This window comes from Schistocerca gregaria, unplaced genomic scaffold, assembly GCF_023897955.1.
Source record: "Schistocerca gregaria isolate iqSchGreg1 unplaced genomic scaffold, iqSchGreg1.2 ptg000560l, whole genome shotgun sequence".
In the NCBI taxonomy this organism is placed as follows: domain Eukaryota; kingdom Metazoa; phylum Arthropoda; class Insecta; order Orthoptera; family Acrididae; genus Schistocerca; species Schistocerca gregaria.
In genome coordinates, this window is record NW_026061953.1 from 28,726 (window position 1) to 40,695 (window position 11,970).

The 11,970-nt window shown below is 37.5% G+C and overlaps 2 protein-coding genes and 1 long non-coding RNA gene across 5 annotated transcripts; 1 reads left to right on the forward strand and 2 right to left on the reverse strand.

Moving 5' to 3' along the window:
• Positions 1-1,681: 1,681 nt before the first annotated feature.
• On the reverse strand, positions 1,682-2,934 carry LOC126314425 (uncharacterized). The gene is made up of 5 exons (XR_007555847.1): positions 2,851-2,934; positions 2,617-2,758; positions 2,527-2,545; positions 2,377-2,462; positions 1,682-2,309 (listed from the first exon to the last, which is right to left on the reverse strand). It is a non-coding gene; the product is annotated as an uncharacterized LOC126314425 (long non-coding RNA).
• Positions 2,461-5,074, forward strand: LOC126314424 (trafficking protein particle complex subunit 3-like). 2 transcript variants are annotated; one of them, XR_007555846.1, is made up of 7 exons: positions 2,461-2,612; positions 2,749-3,256; positions 3,418-3,914; positions 4,233-4,330; positions 4,426-4,525; positions 4,644-4,829; positions 4,922-5,058. XR_007555846.1 is itself a non-coding variant. In XM_049992400.1 (6 exons), the coding sequence occupies exons 2-6, from the start codon at positions 3,837-3,839 to the stop codon at positions 5,036-5,038; spliced, it is 579 nt and encodes a 192-aa protein (XP_049848357.1). In that variant the 5' UTR covers positions 3,167-3,256; positions 3,418-3,836; the 3' UTR covers positions 5,039-5,074. The 2 variants fall into 2 exon arrangements, 1 of the variants encoding a protein (XP_049848357.1); XM_049992400.1 differs by lacking the exon at positions 2,461-2,612 and having other exon boundaries at positions 3,167-3,256; positions 4,922-5,074.
• On the reverse strand, positions 5,065-9,461 carry LOC126314423 (NPC intracellular cholesterol transporter 1-like). 2 transcript variants are annotated; one of them, XM_049992398.1, is made up of 3 exons: positions 9,144-9,461; positions 8,912-8,978; positions 5,065-8,829 (listed from the first exon to the last, which is right to left on the reverse strand). In XM_049992398.1, exons 1-3 carry the CDS (start codon positions 9,432-9,434, stop codon positions 5,171-5,173), a joined length of 4,017 nt encoding a protein of 1,338 aa, XP_049848355.1. In that variant the 5' UTR covers positions 9,435-9,461; the 3' UTR covers positions 5,065-5,170. The 2 variants fall into 2 exon arrangements, with proteins under 2 accessions (XP_049848355.1, XP_049848356.1); XM_049992399.1 differs by lacking the exon at positions 9,144-9,461 and having other exon boundaries at positions 5,071-8,829; positions 8,912-9,029.
• Positions 9,462-11,970: the final 2,509 nt, after the last annotated feature.

Below are 11,970 nucleotides of genomic sequence, written 5' to 3' on the forward strand. Positions count from 1 at the left end.
GCTATCTGCACATATTCTTTGCATTATATCAGATCATACGTATACATTCTTTACTGTCCTATTCCATTATCACACCATCCTATCTCATTATTGATTCCCTTATTATTCTATCATGTTATATGTGTATTAGTTATCATGTTTGTTATTATGTGTTATTTATATATATAAATATTTCAGATCAGGTAATGATCTCAGGATTGTTGATAATGCATTCATTTTGTTTGACATGTCTTCATTAGTTATGTGTGTGTATATGATATTTTATTGACAATAAACATAGAAGTTGTGGTAGACATATTAACTCACATATAGGTTTGTATTTACCTATATTATTTTATATATATTTCTGTTATTTTAATCGTTTTATTGTTGTCTCTATATACCATCTGTTTGTATTGTATACCTTACGTACAATAATTTTAGATATTGTTTAATATAGTTTCGACATTATTGTAGTTTATATCACTATACACTTTACTATACATGTTATTATCTCCATACATCTATACTAGTTCATAATGTACATTTGTACAATTTTATTTATACACATACATTATTTATAGATTGTTACAATTAAATATTTCATATAATATTTCATTCTTGTCATATGATGTATTTCTATAATATACAATCAATTCTATTATTATACACAGTTATTTTAGACTTTTTATATTGCATATGTTACTATCAATATTTTCTATACATAATTATTTATGATGAATAATATACAAATAATTATTTAACACTATATATAGATCATATTAATTAGGTACATTTTTGTACATGATTCTATTTTAATCTATAAATTAAACCATATTTATGTATATGTGTACTATTATTTTACATGTTTAATTATACTTTTATACGTATAAAGACTTTTATGGGTTATGCTGAGAGTTGAAGTGGACAGAGCAGATATGAAGTAAATATGGCCCTTTTTATTATAAAAAAATTTTTCATAAAAAGGCGTTATTGTTATTCTTCTAGGTATCGTGTAATCATACCGATTTGATAAGTAAGCTCTATTGAATTGAATTAGAAACAGCATAACAATATGAGCTATACAGAATTTTGAGCATTATAGAGATGGTAAATGAATTGATGGTAGGCTTTGTGTGAATACGATCTATAGACGCTGTGTATTTATATCAATCTATTTATTGTATTAATATGCTATATGACAGCATATAAGTACGAATATGGGTTATTCAAAGTTTTGAAGTGTAAATAGAAGAGATAGAGGTGCCTGGTAATAGTTGGGAATAGGTAATATGACCAATTAGCCTATCGACAATATCTGGTTACAGTAAGCTATTTATTGCGCAAGTATATATTAGATAAGAATATAATTTGAGTATGAGTTATACACAAAATTAGATGAATAGATTTATAGTATGGTATGACAGTTCGAACAAATGTATACAAAAATAACTATCTATCGTCATAACATTGACTATGTCTACATAAACCATTCAATATCCATCAAAGAATTTTGTTACACATATATACAAATATTTTAGATTAGGTAGTGATCTGAGGAGAAATATTGATGGTAGTATCATGATGTTATTTAATATCTCTATTATATTTTATTGACATATAAATATAGAAGTTATAGCAGGCCTATTGATTCATATGTTTTCAATTTATTATTGATAAATATATTTCTGTATTTTAATCATTTATTACTTATCTGCATATTTATTACATTAACGTTTTATTTTTTCTTATTTGTCATATCTTCACTTTCACGCTGACAACAAGTTTCTATATTTCTCTAACAGTACGCATCTCAAAATAAAAAAAGCCTATTAAATCCTTGCGCTGTTATTTGACCATCTAGTCTAAATTTTTGTAGTTTTGTTCGAAATAGTAATCAATGTTGTTGTAGATAAAAAGGACCGAAACTAATTCTTTGTAAAAAACTGATTTTACATGAGAAAAAGAATGTGTAAAAAAAGCTAGTTTTAATTTTTTTAATAAACGTTCTTATTTGTTTTAAGCAGCTTTTGTCTTTTGATGTAGACGAAGACAGATGAACACAAATGGACCGCAAAGAGCACTCTGAAGAACATGACATAGTTGCTGGAATAGACATTAGTTTCAAAGAGCAGATAGAGAAAGCTGACAGTTTCTAAGAAGACTTCTATTGGGAAAATCCAAAGTTTTGCGAATTTGGAAATGCAAGCAACAGTCTTTGATGCCCTTCCCACGACGAGCGGAGAAATAATAGTTTGTTGAAGATGGTGAATGGCATCTGAGAAGGTCCAAAGAAAGAGCATCAAACTAAAATAGATCGAATGATGTACCTGCTGGGCGAAATACAGAGATGTTAGAGGGCTTTAAGATTTAATTTGTGATACTTGAAAAGCGTACTTTTGTGCTAAATGAGACGACCAAAAACATGATTAATCTTCTTACGAATTGTAGGCCTGTCAAGTACAGATTTTCGCGGGTAGTTTCTAAATACAGAGGTGTCAGTTGGCTAAAAATTTTAATATATAACATAGCGTATTTGTTGAGTACCAAAAAAAGCATTGAGAACCTTGAGTCGATAAAAAATTTTGGTTAAATTGATAGAAATGATTAAGTACAGTACGGAATAAAGCGACGTACGTAGATAAGACCGAAAAGTTGGTATATACTAAAACTTTTTCCAACAGACTGCCATACTTGCCACGTAGTTGGCAGATCGGAGTTAGAGAGGCCAGTGAAGTGTAAAGTCCATAAATTGACAAGTATCAGTAGTATATAGAGCCTTAATCAGCGAATGATAAAGCGATAACAGGACCTGGGAGTAAGCGAACCGATATACGATATCAGAAATTTTTAAAAATTATATGTGTGTACATCAGGCCTAGAAACAAGAAATGGCAGAGCAAATGAATCGTTCCCTGAATGGTTACATCTGTTTCCTCGTTGCGTAGCTTGTTTTTATATTGCTTTTTCTGAGCTATATAATTCTTTTTGACCATGAATGCGATGAATATGAAGTGCAGTTAAAAGCAAAAAAAGTTGTACAAAAATTTGATCAATTATTATCACCTAACAGACAGCGGTGTTGACGTCATGGACCTGGCCATCCGAAAAATTCACTTTGATGCACCTCAGATCGATAAGCAAATAAATGCGTACCTCGCATATTGCATGTTAACAGGAATTGTACTTTTTATGTATATTTTTATTACGAAGGAATTTGCGCTTGAAGCATTTTTTGCAGCGTTTATATCATGCGTGGGATGTTTCGTATTGATGGGTATGTTTGAAGAGGGGCAAAATTATACAGCATATAATACGAAATGTTAGGGCATAAAAGGGTGAGAAGATCACTTTTGTACACAATCTGCCATGAAAATTATAAATAAGCGCAAATACTGACAAACTGCTACCAAAAACTGTGTTTCGTTTGCGCATAAGCTCAATACCGGATGCTTGTGAACATGAACAAGACATTGCCAGGGTGCAATATTACACGCGAAAGAAGAATAGCCGAATGGCTGTTGGCATGTCTGGTTCTTCAAATGTGTGTATCGACAATGCTGATGTCAGGAATTGATTTAAAAGATGACCCATACAAGGAGAAGAACTAGCCTAGCCAATAGAAAGAGGTGTGAAAAAAAATAAACCTGCAACAAAGGCTTATAGTTTTGGTGCTGTTTAAAAGACGAGGCAAACAGAGGGCGGTTATAGAGCTTAGATAGGCAGAGGGGGCAGAACAAATGAAAAGATAGTTCAAAAAAAAAGGTTTAGATGGATTGTTTTGTGTGTGAGAAATCTATGTAGAGAGGAGGCCGAGTGTACTGATATTCAGAAGATACACAAAGGTGCTAAAGAGTATGGGAGAAAAAGGTGTTTCGAAATCAACCGACTTGCAGCGTCTAGGTGAAGAGGTTTGGTCGAAGGTTGATAAGATAGTACGGATATTAAGGAATAACAGCGTATATTTTAAAAGAAGAGGTGGGATCGTATCGCACATCCTTGAGGCCTTCCAAAAGAGGGATTGATGAGAATGTGAAACCAATTATTTGAGAGACAGAAAGAATAAGAACAAAAAGATCAATAGCTGAAAAAGCCGCGATACTTCTCGCTGGTGCTGAAGAAGATGACGTTCTAAAACACAACAACATGCTGTGTGTGTGACACATATGTGTAGTGTGTGTCGTGTGTGTGAACGTGCTTATCCCAAAGCAAAATAAACAAATAGTTAACTTTTTCTTATTGATTTTACCTAGAATGCAGACCTTTTCAGCCTTACCTATGGCGCGTTTGTTTGTCAGATGTTGAAGGATTTGGACAGTGTGTCTGAGCTCAATACGCAGCTCGAGAAAATGTGCGTTTATGTCAACGGAAATGTGTTCGGAAAGGAACAAAATTTATATTCAAGGATTAGGTCAATTGATGCATTACTTATTCCAAAAAAAAAAGGGGCTATAACATTGGTATTCGCCTTGTCGATGACTTTTTTGCGAGTTCTAGCATCTCAAGGTGCCCTTCATTGAGGGACACAGCTGAAATCATTGCTAAGGTAAGACGCATTGATTAAAAAAAATCCTTCGTGAAATTACTAGCTTGTTGGCATCGACGTTTTCAAAAGTCTTCCCCGCAAATCATACGCTATTAACCAGCGGAATTGAGGAGTATAGGTGGCATTTAAAAGCTTCTTGGGCGTTACGGCAATCGTTTCGTCGTTTGACGAGAAGAAATCAGAGTTTGTGCTTCAATACGAGGAAAACCCATTGACCAATTATGTGGAGCTTCCCGAAGAATACAAGGATAACATGTGGTATGCGAACATCTTATGCGGCGTAATCAGGGGAGCTTTAGAAATGGTACGGTTCTGAATATATATTATATATATATTGGGTTCAGGTTTAGTCTCGCAAAAAGCGCGTTGTTCTCTGATTGATAGCGTTTTTTTAAGATACAAATGGTAGTTGAGTGCTCATTCATCAAGGACACATTGCGCGGGGATGAAGTGACAGAAATCCAAGTGAAGCTCATCGAAATTATCAAGGAAGATCTTCCGAGCGACGAGTGAGCGCACATTGAGAAAATAAAAGGGAGTTTATAACAATAAGAGAACAATAATATATTATATTTACATATGAAAATATGTAAGGCTTTTATCTGTATTTCTGCTAATCAAAGAAAGGTAAGGGTGATCTTTCTATTAATATAGCTGGAACATTCGGTGATTAGTACGCGGACCGAACGATGAAAGGATGATAGGGAGAAAAACAAACGCATGTGTAGCGGCTATGGCAACTGTAGCGAAAAACATGCGGAAATAATATATCTTGAAGAGCAGGCTGGAAGCAAAGGCGAGGGGGACAATTCCTACGAATTTAGTGAGAAATATACCTCTGATCACTGAAGTGCCGACATTAGAAATAGTGATAAAAACGCGGTCTTCCTTGCTGCCACTTGTCTCCACAAACGCATAGCAGATATGTATGCAAAATTCGACAGATAAGCCCATAATCATGATCAGATTAACGAGTGACAGCGCGTTGAAGCTGACGTCCCATATGGACATGACACCAACAACGTCAATTTCTACCATCATGACGATGACAGAGACAATGAATGCCGCATAGACATTTCTCAGGAAGAGCAGAGATCCTAGGAATATGCATAAAATTGCCAGACTAATGCACGTTAAAGAGTTTTTGTAGATATGGATGTACTGCTCGAAGTAGATGTAGAAGTTGCTGTAGGGGATGACGTCAATGTGTTGAGTTTCTCTGATTTTACGGGCAAGTTGGTAAGACTCTGTAATGGCTTCAATATAGTCAGATTGGGTGACTAAGTTGCGATGGTATCCTTGAAAGCGTGTGGAGATGATACGTTGTTCAGGGTTACTTGAGTTGGAATTGTTCAAGTGCAGATTGATGACGAAGGAGGATCCGCAAGAAGAACACTCCATGCCGCATGGACTGGTTAACCAGATGTCTAGATAAGCATAAAATGCGCTTTTTGATGGTCTGTGATGGGAATCGTAATCAGCCGGGCTCAGGCAGGGCGAACAGTCTGATTGGTCAGAGAACGGCGAATTGTTGGTACAGATAACACCGCCGGGTGTCTTCTTGCAGCAACCGCTGCTCGGGTCGAGCCACAGGAGATAGGCATCGATCCACGACGAGAGTGAGCTGCCTTTTATGAAGCTAGTATCATTTGACAAGGAGAAAGTGTGAAATTCGTTCATGAGAGAATTGGAAGAACATCCTCCAGGGAGAGCGTCTGTAGAGCAAAGCTTGTTTTGATTAACGACGGATCCGTAATCGAGAGGTTCGCTGACAAGAAGATAGAAGGGTGGTCCAGCTTTTTGATACGTTGCGAGTTTTTTGAAGTAGTTCGTCAAATAAGAGCTAGCAGGTAGAACCTCGTCGTATGGAAGGCCCACTTTCAATTTCGTAGACTGCATGCAGCTCATGATAAACATAGACATAAACAGAAAAACCAAGATTTTTTTGACGATCGGATGAAGGACTACTGGAAGGTATTTGGTGCGAATAAACGTCGGTAATAGGCCGCTTCTGGCCTTTCTGTTCTCGACACTGGAGATCAGACTACCTTCGTTTTGCAGAAAAGGAGACGTATATTCGTCGCCCCTACTAGGGGCTTCTTCTCCCTGAGGAACAGAGAAGCAGCAAAACAGATCGATGCGACGCGCTTGTCTGCGTTTTGCGTCTAGGGCTATTACAGCCAAGAAAAAGGTGATTTGGAGAAGAAAGTTTACAGCAATCGAGAAGAAGGCATAGATAGCGAAGCTTGTAACGGCCGGCATATCAGTGATCAGCCCGATAGCAAAGGCAGTGGATTCCGACACAAAGGCAACTAACATACTAGATCCGACCTGAGCCAACGCGTTGCCTAATTTAGACTCAAAAGACAACTCCATTGAATTCATGGCTTCAAACGCATCTACGAGGATGAAGATGTTATCTATACCGATGGTCAATGTCAAGAAAGGGATTACCTCGGATATGATGAGCGTCGCCTTAAACCCCAACAAACTGCATAGTCCGCTGCTAGCTAAAATCGAAGCTATGACGGTGAAGATACCAGCCAAGGCCAGCGAAAACTTGCAATTGACCAAGTAAGGCCTCTTCCACGTTCCCAACGCAAAGACTATATAGATGAACATTGCCACGTAGGAGACGATAGCGGCAGGAACCGCCGCGAATTGTTCTTTAGACATTTCATCCTGAAGAGACCGTTCGGATGAGTATGCAACCTCTATTCCTTGATCCATGGTAGGATTTGAAGCCCAATAATCAAGGTAAGCCTGTTCCCAAGCCAGAATCGCTTCGAGGTTCGAAGGCGATAGGCTCAACAAAAATATCAAATTCAAGGACTTAGACTTCATGTAGTCTGTTCCCTCATAGCCACCGAAGACAACCTTAGGATCGACGGGCATGCCAATATCGTTCATACATATCGGCGTGTATGCGAATGTACCAGTACACATTTCTATGTGTGTGACAGGATTTTCTTGATTTTCAAGAGAAGTAACGTTATTTTGAAAGTAGCCCAGCGCGGAGTTGACAAGGCATCCCTTGCCTGCTAACGGCTTGAAGCAGACGTCTTCAAGCCGTACTTTCTTCCTATTGCCGTTCGAGTCCTCACTGCCATATTCCACGACCATGCCAGAGAGATGATTGTATACCGTTCCCAGTGCCATCAGGTTGCCTTTGTCAATAATAGTGTCTTCCGAACTGGTATTTTTCTTAGTCAAAATAGAGATTTCAATGCGGTAAAAGGGCCCGAAGTTGGTGTCAAAGTAGACCTTTTCCTTATAAGACTCGGACTTGACAGACGTCCATAAATGTACGGGATCAACGATGAAGCTAAAACGGTAGTTGAAGGACGACAGGACGATAGCAAACAACAGAGAGACAAGTATCACGAGGATATAGTGTTTCGCTACAAACACTCCATGATAGTAAAACATTTTCCCAAAAATGTTATTTTTGTTTAGCTGATATGAAAACTGGTCGTTGTCTGCTGAGTTTGATTCTCGCGGGCGCTCGGTCCAACCTTCTTTTCGAAGCTTAAAATATTGATAAATCGAGATGGCAGTGCAAGTGTGTAGGTAAGTAAGTATTGTTACTGTAGAGACCAGACAAAGAAGTCCAAACGGAGTGAAACATAGTTTAGCCATCGACAAGATACAATTGCTTGGTATGTTCGAACGCAAATCAGAGGGACACGAGTCTAGGCAGTCGACACAGGAACACCCCTGAGAACAGTTTTTGAAGTCAGGAATGTCTAACCCAATAGTAGTATTCGATTCGAGGTGATCGATCGACTTGTTGTTAATACTAGCATCTTTGAACTCATTTATAGCAAAACTACCTAGATTACCAGAATTAGTTGACAAAAGGAGAGTCAAGCGCTCGAAAAGCGTTTTGTAACCATTGACGCCTATAACACCCACTGAAGGTATTCCTAACGCAGGCAAGACGACATCTTTGCAAGAGTTGAATACCTCTTCTGCAAATTTTATATTGATACTGACATTATAGCATAAGAGAATGTTGACGGTGTTATTATTGTAGGAAGTGGAAGGCGTAAAAAATAGCGATTGATCTGGGCTGCAATAGATGGTACAAAAAAATTGTCTAAGATTGTCTATGCAACTTGGGCATTTACCAAAGAAATTCACCAAGGGCTCCAATACCGAGCCAATCGCCTCGATCTGAGAGCTACTACAACAAACATTGGAAGATTGAAACTCTGAGCAAAATCCGATATTCTTAGGTGGAGGAAAGGCCTCGGTGTTCGACAAAGCGAGAACGTTATCTTCGATCTTAACACTGCAATAACCTTGAAGTAAGGGCGATACAAGTAAGTGGCCAATATTAAATTTTTTGATCAAAAATCAAAAAACATATCTATTTCGCTATACCTCTACGGCGGATTTTTGGGACAATTGAGGGATCTGGATTCTCGCAAACAATATTATTTGACCCTCCCTTTAAAAAAAAAAGGTTACGCAGACACACACGTTAGTAAGAACGCGTGTAAGTGATATACCTGGCCAGGAGTGCACATTCTAAAAGCATTATAGACCTTGGTCATCCTAGAAAAAAAATAAAGTATGCGTATGCAGTAGAAAGGTGGCCATGAGATGTGCATACAATTGAAAAGCCTTCAGAATACCGCTTTAATAAATGATTCGAAGTTGAAAAAGTGGGTGAAGTGCCAGAACAACCATCATTTAAAAGATATTCCCTTTTGATGTCTTTGGCACCACCATTTTCTTGTGTTAAAGTTATGAATTTGAATTCGTCGGATGTTTTTTCAACTTGGTTATGTATAGAATCCTCATAATTTACATTTTTTCCAACGCTACTTGAAGTTGTTAGGCTTATACTAGCACAAAATAGAGAAAAAATAACCCAAAAGTTCAGAAGATAAGAGCGATTCATAGGGGAAAATGAACCGAAAATGAATACACTATTAAAAAATTTCTTCAGCTACAATTTTATTTGTAGGAGTTATTCTACAATTGGTAAAACTTTAATTTTCTCTTTTTTGATATGAACGCTTGTGAAGGTGGGCTCTGGTCATGGAATCCCGGTTGATAGCTTTTACAGAAGTCGAGAAAGAGATAAGTACTTTCTCCCATGGTGTCTGCTCGACGTTTCACCCTGCCGAGCCTATCCTCTATTTTTCATACGAAGACAAGATATATAGTAAGCACGAATGGGGTCCATTGCAATCTTAGACATAGTGTTGGCTTTTTTGGACAACAGGCGCTAATCAGTTTTAAGCGCCAGAGTTGTACCATTCCTAACGCAAAAAAATCAAAGGCTGTGGCTATATTCAAAATGACTACACCAATAAGAATAGATAACTAACTCTTTACTAAGTCTACGATTGCTTTACTGCGCAGATTTTACGGACGATAACGATTGATCTAAAGCAGACGCTCAAGCTCATGCATTCAATATCTCAACCAATTTTAACTGCTGTGGTGCTCTTAGAAGAGGTACGCTGATAACAAAGCTTCACATTTAAACATTGCACATGTATACATCTTATATTGCAAATAAGAGAACCATTCATACGGCAGTCAATCGGAATTGATCCTTTCCCCTTCTCATCATGTAATTCCCGCGGAATGCGTAAGAAGGGGCTCGCCGATTTTATGTTGCGAATGTTCACTGTACAGAAATTGTTATTGATAAAGTTTATTGGCTTTCTAGGATTTATACGTTTATACATGGAATTCCCAGTGTTTACAATTGAAAAGCATCTACATGCTTCAACGTATTAAAGCAAAAAAGACTTATCATGTTGTCATGTTAGAAGAACGTGTTTTTTATCTCAAGCAGAAAAGCAAGTCGATCTTCGGTACGGACATGCTGTTTTTTTCAGTACTGCTGATCAAGAAAGTTTTTTTAAGCATTTTCTTTGTTCGAGAAACTACTAAAAATGATGGCGCAGCATATTGTATAATATATTTTGACTGTTGATTACTTTTTTACTTGCTTAAACTGACATGTCTTTGCGATCGCTCTGTCTCTAACACTCTTAAAAAAGTCTTGGACTTGAGGATAGGTCAAACTAGAAAAATTAGCTTATCAAAACCTGCTTTGAGTATCCACACTCATCCCTGTAAGCCCATCATTGCGATCGTCTTGGCAGATGGCACTGTTCAATTGATGAGCGTAAATACAACAACGGCTGAACTTTCGATGTTGTCTGAGTTTTGTGTGTATGATAACAATAGCTCTAGAAAAATTGACCCCTCTTACAGAATCTGCTTTCACTATTATCTCCCTTATATCTTCACTTGCACATATGATGGATTAATTTCATGCTGGAACTACCAAGAAAAGAGCCTTTTGCACACTGAGATTTATTTCGACACTACAAACGTCATTGTAGAGCTGTTGTTCCATCCAACGCTTTTCAGCGTTGTGGCAATAAACAATCGAGGTCAGCTCAGCACGTTTTTGTTTTTTCCAACGCATACGAATTGGCTTATTAAGATTCAAATGCACGACTCAGACTCAACCTGGTTATTTTCTGTGAAAGATATTCACAATATGACGTCTATGCCCAGCACGCCGTATCCATACGTGGTGTCAACTTCTTCAAGCGTTCATCCATGCCTCAATCTTTTCTACATTCGGAGTTGGATGACTAAACCAGAAAAATCAAAAAACATGTTTTCTGTATCTATATATTCGTTGAAACTGGCCCATTTGGATCTTTACAACACACTTGTCTATCAAATCCAAAAAATGACCTTTTGGACCGAAGGAGAAAAAAAGAATTCAAAAATCGCGTTTTTTTTTCAAAACGAATGCTACTTTTTAGGCTCTTTTAGCCTGATGTGCTACTCGCCATCCCGTAACTTTTTTTCTGTGGCAAGAATACTACCAGATATAGATAACATTGGATGTCCACTTATTTTGCTCGGTGTCTCAAAGTCAAGAAATATGGATCTTTTTCTATTTTTGTTTTTGAGACTTGTTCCAGAAGGCTCAAGCGGTAAATTTGGAATTGCGTTGGTCCATCGAGAATTATCAATGTCTGATGTCAACGTGGTGCCGGTTTCTGGATATAGGGTAACGTACATTGGGACAAATATGGAATTTGTTGTGCTCGCAGAGAGCGGCGAAAACGTTGAAGTGTGCTATACGAGGGACAGTATGATATTTGGAAATGTATTCAAGCTAGAAGAGCCGATGAACAACGTTTTTTGGACTCCTTTGAACCAAGCATACACGGTTTTGTTTTTCGATTTAACCAAGAGCAGATTGGTACCCAGTATGAGACTTGATAAGGTGGAGGATAACAAAATTTTAGACACGGATCGATTCATCCCTCTGTTGAAGGGTGAAAAAGTACTGGTGATTCACTGGCAACAGGGCAAAAAGCTGCGTATTTTGTTTGGTGCAATATTGACAGATCGAAGAATTTTAATTGTCGATAGGGAATTGAACATTGTAA

Excerpts from the sequence above, each read along its gene's own strand:
- LOC126314423 (XM_049992398.1), bottom strand. The coding sequence starts at position 9,434 with ATGAATCGCTCTTATCTTCTGAACTTTTGGGTTATTTTTTCTCTATTT. Across the intron at positions 8,979-9,143 it reads ATTCTGAAGGCTTTTCAATT|GGAGGGTCAAATAATATTGT; the intron begins GTATGCACATCT and ends TTTTTTTTAAAG. Across the intron at positions 8,830-8,911 it reads CCCAAAAATCCGCCGTAGAG|GTTATTGCAGTGTTAAGATC; the intron begins GTATAGCGAAAT and ends CCTTACTTCAAG.
- LOC126314424 (XM_049992400.1), top strand. The coding sequence starts at position 3,837 with ATGGGAGAAAAAGGTGTTTCGAAATCAACCGACTTGCAGCGTCTAGGT. Across the intron at positions 3,915-4,232 it reads GGTCGAAGGTTGATAAGATA|AATGCAGACCTTTTCAGCCT; the intron begins GTACGGATATTA and ends GATTTTACCTAG. Across the intron at positions 4,331-4,425 it reads AATACGCAGCTCGAGAAAAT|GGGCTATAACATTGGTATTC; the intron begins GTGCGTTTATGT and ends CAAAAAAAAAAG.